Here is an 8,362-nt window from a genome sequence, read left to right on the forward strand (position 1 = left end):
GACATTTCGGTATTGTACAAGTAAACCAAATATAAGTTATGTGATAATCTAGATCAGCGTTAAGCCTCAATAGCAGCCGCCTTCTTCGCAGCAGCTTCGGACTCAAGTTTCCCATTGGTAGCATGTTCACGAGGCATCGAGCTTTCCGCCCAAAGTCCAGCAACAGTCTCAACAGCCCGTTCAACGACAACGCGAATACGATCACGCAGAACGGGGTTACCACACTCAACTTCTAAGTCCTCAAGCCAGACGCGCGCAACGTGCTTGTCCACCTTGATCTCGATGCCAGGGACTGGAATACCCATAGCAATAAGACGGTCCATTTCCGCAGCCTCGATGTCGGAGATACGCTCCTCGTTAGCCTCATCTACATCTTGTTCTGGGCCGAGTGCGAGATCGGCTGGGACGCGAGGGCGTTCAATTGGGCCAATGTTGTCACCACCAAATTGTGCTTCCAGCATCATTAGCATACGGGCAAGCTTTTCCTGAGGCCCGGATTGGGCGTGTGGATTAGGAAGGGTAGGCATGTCCATTTCATCGTCGTGGTGATGGTGGTGCTTGTTTTTAGCGGATTCTGATATCAACAAATGTGGTTAGCATAATTCTCGTCGAGAGGGTTGTTGGGATCTTACGCTTCACGGAGGCAGGGCTGCTCTCGACTGTGAGGAGAACAGCCATCACCGCATCCGCAACACCGTCGTTCATCATGTTTCCTTCCCACTCCAACTCGACCTCGCGAGTCCGCGAATGATAATGAAGAGATACACATCCCATGACAAGGAATGTTTGCGTCTCGTCTGATGGAATCTCTTCATCGGCCTCCTCCGGCTTTACGGTCTCATCGGTGTCGTCGTCATTTTGGCTCTTGCTGTGTGATTTCTTGGTCGTGCCGACTTCCTCGATGGCTCCGAACGTCCCTTCAAGGGCCCATCTAATCAAGTCCATGCTCGCAGAACTGAGGGTGATATGCTGTTTGCAGGAAATGGTTGTGGTCGTCAACCCAGCATACTCTTGCAAGTCGTCCGGGGCCATCAGCGATAGATTGAACCCATTCTGGACCAACACTCCAGCCATGAGCTGGGAATCAGCCTCCTCTGAGGGTGGTGCAAGCTCTGCTAGCTTTCCCACAACCTTCGCAATCTTATCCTTCTTGAACGGAATGCGAACTTCGTCGCAGTTTGCTGGTGTGTAGACTTTAACTTTGACTGCTTTGTCGGCATTAAGACTGAGCAGCTTCGACTTCAGTCTCATCATTTGATGTTTCTCGCCATGGACAAGAATCACAACTGGCGCAGCAACTTCCTCGATGAAGGTGCGGTTTTCAACTCCATCAACATGGGCCGCGAAGCTGACCTCGTCAATGGTGCATCGACGAGGAATCATAACTTTCTGATCCTCGTCATTCGCTCCAGGAACGCGGCCTCGTCCATGCCCAGTAGACACCTTGGACATAACAGCCGGGATCTGATCTGGCTCGTTAAGCAGTTGCTTGGCCATGGTTCCTTCAACACTGTAACCGGTCATGACAACACCGTTGCGATCACTCGGTGCCCATCTTTCAAGCAGTTCACGGCTTGTTCCAGTCTGCAACATACCGGGAGAAGCAAGCATCACGCATCCTCCAACATCATCGAAACGCTCCAAGCTGCGAAGACTGCGGACGAACCGGAAGTCCCATGGCCCGACACTGACGCTCTTGTCGCCGCTGGCTTCGGCCTCGGCCATGCGTTGCCGGAAGAGACGCTTGATATTATCGTTCATAGCACCGATGTAGGTTTGGTACACAACCATACACCGACGTGCCATATTTCCAATATAGTAGATAGGAAACTTTTGAAGCTCGGGGTGCCTTTCCCAATATTCATCAAGGATGAGAAGCAGCTCTTGGGCACGACCGAGGGCGAACACCGGCATGAGAACTCGACCGCCACGATTCAAGACACCCGTGATCGACTTCATCAATGCAGCCTCACGTTCTAGCCGTGGCGGGTTGGAGGAAATACCGAATGTCGATTCTGTGATAAGGACATCAATCTTTGTGCCCTTGGGCACCGCCGCAGGAATTAAGTGTCTGTCTTCCTCGCGAGAGTAGTCTATTCGAGGTTAGTGGAATGATTGGTGACTTCTTTCGTTGGAACACAATTACCTCCGGTAAACAGAGTCACGAGTCCAGCAATATCAATCTTGAACATGGCTGCACCAAGGACGTGACCAGCCGGGTACGGGGTAATGCGAATGCCATTAATCGTATGTGTAGTGTAAAAGTCGATGGTTTCAATCAAGGGAAGAGTCGATAAGTGATCACGCTCGGTATATAGCGTCGTGCGTTGATCAGAGGAAGAGGATGTGTTGCTGACTCGAACGTTGTCTTGAATGAGCCATTTGTAAATTGCTCGAGTGGCGGGAGTCATAAAGACTCTGCCTTTGAAGTTGGTTTTGCTGAGAACATATGGAAGGGCTGAGGAGTGGTCGACGTGGAAACTATGGAGAGCATACCATTAGCACTGCGACGGTCATGGAGAAACACACAAGATCAAAGGCACTCAAATTCAGCAAATTCGAAGGGTACAGGAATACAAGAAATATTTGCATGACATTCAATTGTATTGGGGTTCTCATATATATCCAGGGAAAAAAATATGTGCCTCGATCGAGACAGGTCCCGGCAGTAGACTGCCAGATCAACCCAAGCCTCACATCGGGTGATGTTAGAACCTGCACAAAGGGTCCAACACTTTCCCACAGACTGTAATTCATGTAAAGCAAAGAAGGAAGGAAGCACGTACTGGCTGATTAAGAGAACATCCACTGTGCTCAGGTCGAATTCGTCAAAGAACGGAAGGGCAGAGAAGCCTTCTTTCGCTGGGTGCATGCCCGCATCAAGCTGAATGAGACAAAGATCAGTTATTTGAATTGCCACTGCTTGCAACCTTAACTTACCATGACTGTCTTGCCCTTGTACTCCAGAATATGGCAACTTCGGCCGACTTCGTTTCCGCCGCCGAGACAATAGAATGCGAGCTCATCTGATGGATCAACGGGCTCGTCATCCACGGCTGTGCCCATAGCTGAGGCTTTGCGCTTGGCCGCCATTTTGTCGTAGGCAGATCAAATGAGGGGAAATGAATGTCAATATGTCCTAGTTGAGTCCGAAAAACAGCTGTTTGGGCACTGAGGCCCGCGGTGGAGGTTGGAGGTGCTAGATCTCAGAATGCGCTGATCGCAACAACCATGGCCTGCGCAACGCAGCAACAAAAGATGCAGCTGCCTGGCAATTGAAATAAAGACGTCAACGAAATGATGTTATGCGACTTGACGGGTGATTGAAAGAGCAAGGAGCCCTGGAGGTTTTGGCGCTTAGTCAAACATTCGTCACGTGCTGGTCGCGATCCGCGGAGCAAACTCGGCCACGCAGTAAAAGCTCCCTTACCCCAACCCTCTCCCTTCACCCTGCCGGCACTTTCGCGTTAAACTCAACTGCTGGTCAATTTGCGTGTCGCCTCCATGGCCCAGTACACTTATTGAGATGGTTACAGCTATTGGAAGCTGGTGGTGCGAGCAATCTGCTCATTTCAACGGCCACGCGTGGACGTCTCTTCATATTGAAGACCACCCCGGATCTGCGCAATAGCGACCCTTCTCATCTTTAAAACAATCATATTCTCACTGTGCCGTCACCATGGCGCAAGCTCGGCATCCCCAGCAGCAGCAACCCCAGCCGCCGTTCTCTACGCAGCCCTTCTCCCCGCCTGTCTCCTCGCCATCTCCCAACTCGGCTGCATCTCCCGTGAATGGAGCCGCTGCTCCCCCTCCATCAAAAAGACCTCGTTTATCGCCTCTCCCGCCTTCCCAGACACAGTCTCCTTACGGTTCCCCGAGCTTTGGCGCAATGCAGCTTCCACCAAATCCAGCCCAGATGAACGGAGCACCGGTTAACATGAATATGAATGTCAATATGACTTCACCCGCCCCTCCTCCCCCGGCCCCTCCTGGGACCATGGGACCTCCTTCTCGCCCGGTGGATAAGACAACGGATGCAGCTGAACTGACGGATGTCTTGGCTTCATCTGGCATTGATGTGAGAGAAGAAGAGGCATTTCTCACACGGAGCTTTTCAGGGCAGAATGCGCAGGCGCAGCCACCCCAGCGAGGACTCCAGATGCCTCACCCGCCACCTATCAACACCTCTTTCAATTCTCAAGTGTCTACTTCGGGAACGCTTTCAGCTTCCAACAGTTTCGGTGAATTGCCTCAGATTAAGCCCGCGATAACGAATGATTCTTTCACTACCGAACCGTCTTCGCAAACACCCGTTCCATTCAAAGATCCTAATGAACCGACCCGCGAGGATACTGTGGCAGCAAGACGGGCGCAATACCACATCCAAGAGCCGTTTTTATTGACAAAACTTCTTGAGCAGAAGCTTCAGAAGCGAGGCTTTGATCTTGGTGTCCGAATTCCGGCTGAGGGTCTTTTCCATCCTGTTCCAGGTCGGCCCCAGCCTATTGAAGTCACTGGTCCAGATGGGTCTTCTGTGGTGCGCACTGGTCAGACAATTCTCAACCAGGATGGTGCTCCTCTTGTCGACATACTGAACATTCTATCGATCTCCTGCGAAGAAAGACTACGAGGTGTCATTGACTATTCCTCGTCTCTCGCTCGAAGTCGCCGGGCACATTCTCATGGCGCAGTTCCCACGGAGTGGAAAGACATCGCGCAACCCCTTGGGCCGACTGCAGGGAACGCACAAACTCCTGTGAAGCGTATGCTACCCTCCGTAACATATAATTTGCTGGACTTTTTTGTTCATTATTGATCTGTTGCTAACATTTTTATAGGCCCCCATTCTGCAATTGAATCATCTGGCACAAAATCCAACGCAGAGCTGTTCCGCATACTTATTCAAAGGGAAACTTTGCAAGAAGAAAGACGTGCAGCCAAGCGTGCCAAACGTAATAGCAATGCTATTCTTGGCGAAGCCGGTCGAGTCGAGTCCGCCGACATCAACGGGTCCGCACCTTCGACGCCTATGGGCGACAGGACGCCCAGCTTCGACAAGAAATCCATCACGAAGAAGGAGGCGAAGAAGATGGTAGACTCCAAAGCGAGCGAAGCTCAACAGCACCAGCAATCGGTGGAGACGGCGCGTATGGCGCTATCTGGTCGCATGTTCGGTGCTAAAAAATCATACTCATGGCTGAAGTCCGGTGGTCCTGCCAGTGGGTTCTCATCGCCCTCGCGTCCAGCTCCTTCTACTCCAACTGCTGGTCCAGAAAGATCTGGATCCGGGGAATCAGCACCCAGCCAGAGCCACCGACGTCTCGGAACATGGCGCGAAGACCAAGAAAAGGGGGCGGGTATCCAAGTCAGAGATGTGTTGTTCATGCTGGAGGCTGATGGACGGGGTACCAAACACGTGCAAAAGGGCTATCTGAAGGACCCCAAAGAGGATCGAGACCGTGGGAACTAATCAGGTCATAAATGTTTGTAATCTTATTTCTTGTGTCTCTAATTCTTTTCTACGCTCGTCTTGGCTATGTTCACTATGGCTTCGACAAGGAGTTTCTGCATTATCTGTGTGTTCTGGGCGGCGTTGGTTGTCGGGGTGAAGGGCGATGTTCTTTGATTTCTTCATCTACAGGTTGAGCATACATCTTTCGTTGGCGACAGAGGAACTTCTGTACCTCGCTTTATTATGTCTTGTCGCCCTTCGATATGTCAACTCCTTTAAATTTATACGCACTCGAAATGACCTGCTACGTACGTATTACGTAGAAGCTCGCTTTGATATTGAAATGTATCAAAACGCTCACAATTTAGCCCGTATCCTCTATACATTCATGCACCCAAAGCTTCACGAGCCTGGGCCATTTCAGCTTCAGACGGCATATTGACAATGGCCAAGTATAAGACCTTTTGCTGACGCAGTTTCGCAATCGGCGTAAGAAGGCCAATGTTTTGCCCGCGGTCACCACGAGCTGTTCGATCAAACACTCTGTATTCACCACTTTGAGCCTCGTACACACTCGAGCCATACGGACCTCTTTGTCTGGGAGAGCGGGAGTCTCGAGCATCCCTCAAATCTCCAATGATACCCCTCCCCAGAGGTCGCCCATGAGGAGCATGAGGAGTGGAAGGGTTAGACCGCGGTTCATTTTGCGAGTAAGAGTAGTTATGGCTGGCGTATGGATCCTGATTGTATGAACCGCGAGTACGCCCTAGACCAGGACGAGCACCCTTCAGACTCTGCAATTTGCCCATAGAGAGATGGCCTCCAGTCACCAGAGCAAGCAGGTCGCCGCTGCTGGCAGGGTGATTGGGATCGGCATAGCACGAGGTAAATGTAGGCTTTGGTCCTTGGGTTAAATGACTGTCAGGATTGTTTGTGGCCTAGATTTATAGCATTAGCAATGAATGAGATTCTATATAGATACTCCATTTTCTCACGAATTTAGCTTGGGCTCGCTTGTCCCAGTAGTTGCTCACGAACTCCTCTTCTTCTTGGTCTTTGAGAGCTTCTTTTCTGCATCTTCGTCCGAGGCCAGCTGGTCAAGCTCTGGGAATACCAAAGGTGCTATCTCGGGGAAGATAAATCCTTTCCCGTCGGAGGACTTGAACTTGTGCCGAAGACGGCTGAGCATGTCTGAACCACCTCTATCTGTAGCCTTGAAGATCAGGGAGTTCAAACCCAAAGTAGTAGATGGGGCATCCGGTAACTCAGGATTCCAAGTCATTACCAGGCAGAAGAGACCACGGGGCTGGAAAAACTCTTGATTCATCTTATCGAAGAATGTGTTGGTCCTGGTCAAACACGTTAGTCGATCTCTCGATGATCAACGATATACGATTTACCTCCGGGCTCCATCTACAGCAATTGCAACATCAGTAGCTATTTGGATGGCAATAGACACAGCAATTCCCGTAGCACTGGGCATAAACATCGTTCCAATCGATGCCAGGTTAATTGCATTCAACCAACGCGCTCCCTGACAAGCCTTCTCGGCAGTATTCAGGAAATCAGAGAACATAGGCTGATCGATGCCAAAGTCGGCAAGATCCGGTGCATACGCATGAACGAAGCCGCGCTTGCGGTTCTTTGGTCTGCGCTGAGGCAAGAGGATTGGCGCAGGTAGTTGCGGTACGGGGGTGTCATCAGTCGGCGAGTATGCGGGAGGCGGATACTCAGATGCAAACCGGTGAGCCAGACTCGCTTCGTCAACGGCTTCTTGGGCTTCGTTATAGTCTGGAGGGCTTTGTCTCCTGGGGTGCGCCTTAGTTCGTCTTGGGCCTCTTCGAGCTCCGACCGCTCTTCCAAGGAGTCTATCGCGGTTCTCTCTTGGGGGAGATGTCCGCCTTCATGCTCATGTGAGTCGCGTGTGCTCCTTCTGAGAGACTCCTTGTTGGCTGGTTATCTTCCTCGTTTAACTGTATTTGTTGCACCTTCTTTGCCTTGTGTGCAGATATAGATTCCGAAACTGAGACCTATGCCTGCTGCAAGACCTTTGACGGCCTTTGATCCTAGGTATGACATGATGTCAAGACGTTATTTATATGAGATGTCAAGGGGTTTCTGAGACGAAAATAATAATTGTATTGGGGTAAACAATGTTGTAGCACCAGCAGAACAGCAGCAATTTATATAGGACCATGGCTGGCTTTCAGCCAGGGAGGTCATCACCACCCTCCAGTCGCGAAGCATGCTCTTATAGGTATGCAGCTGGTAGGAATTAGGCCCCAAAGAAATGGCCCCCACTCAGCCCTAGAGCAGTGCGAATTTAACCATACAATATTATAGAATGGTCCAAAGAGCTAAGCATGGGCCAGAAAATATGGCGGGCCTCACAGCCACACCCCATTAGGGCAACACTGCGACCGGGTGCTAAGCCCAGAGCAAGATTGCCGCTTTCCTGTGGAGACTTTTATAGCTTGAAACATGTTAGCTTCTTCTTCCATGTCCATTCTGGCTGAGGCAAATCGGATTTGTTTTGTTTTTTTCGGAAATAACCCCCGAGGCAGCTCGAGCTTCCAGAAGCGCAACATAGCATGACGGCACAGCGTATATGCATATCCCTCTTATTTGCTGTAAGGTTAAAAGCAAATGAAAATTCTAACTAGAATACCCGTTCTTTCGACAGGAAATTAGACGGAAGAAGCGGTGAACATAACCGTTTAACCTGAAGATATATAGTTTCCTAGTGCCACCAAGTTTATCGACTTATAGTAGAACTCTTTTGCAATAATTCCACCCAATCTCAGAAATTAGGCTTATTATCATGTCGGACGATTAACGTTAATCGGATCCACCAACTTTCTTCTTTTCTATCTGAGATATGCCATTATTGCGATCATCACCACCAACGCG

At 50.3% G+C, this 8,362-nt stretch overlaps 3 protein-coding genes across 3 annotated transcripts; 1 reads left to right on the forward strand and 2 right to left on the reverse strand.

Moving 5' to 3' along the window:
- Positions 1 to 59: 59 nt before the first annotated feature.
- On the reverse strand, positions 60 to 3,093 carry ysh1 (cleavage polyadenylation factor subunit YSH1; the record flags this gene model as incomplete). Its single annotated transcript, XM_058510027.1, has 5 exons — positions 60 to 574; positions 633 to 2,093; positions 2,147 to 2,481; positions 2,787 to 2,884; positions 2,941 to 3,093. The coding sequence occupies 5 exons, from the start codon at positions 3,091 to 3,093 to the stop codon at positions 60 to 62; spliced, it is 2,562 nt and encodes an 853-aa protein (XP_058375563.1).
- Positions 3,094 to 3,679: 586 nt separating this feature from the next.
- N7446_001279 (uncharacterized protein) lies at positions 3,680 to 5,470 on the forward strand (the record flags this gene model as incomplete). The annotated part of the gene is made up of 2 exons (XM_058510028.1): positions 3,680 to 4,763; positions 4,839 to 5,470. The coding sequence occupies 2 exons, from the start codon at positions 3,680 to 3,682 to the stop codon at positions 5,468 to 5,470; spliced, it is 1,716 nt and encodes a 571-aa protein (XP_058375564.1).
- A 368-nt stretch (positions 5,471 to 5,838) lies between these two features.
- N7446_001280 (uncharacterized protein) lies at positions 5,839 to 7,531 on the reverse strand (the record flags this gene model as incomplete). The annotated part of the gene is made up of 4 exons (XM_058510029.1): positions 5,839 to 6,370; positions 6,487 to 6,801; positions 6,853 to 7,225; positions 7,441 to 7,531. The coding sequence occupies 4 exons, from the start codon at positions 7,529 to 7,531 to the stop codon at positions 5,839 to 5,841; spliced, it is 1,311 nt and encodes a 436-aa protein (XP_058375565.1).
- Positions 7,532 to 8,362: the final 831 nt, after the last annotated feature.

Source organism: Penicillium canescens, assembly GCF_028828765.1.
Source record: "Penicillium canescens strain IBT 15451 chromosome Unknown utg000002l_segment0_segment0, whole genome shotgun sequence".
NCBI classification, from domain to species: domain Eukaryota; kingdom Fungi; phylum Ascomycota; class Eurotiomycetes; order Eurotiales; family Aspergillaceae; genus Penicillium; species Penicillium canescens.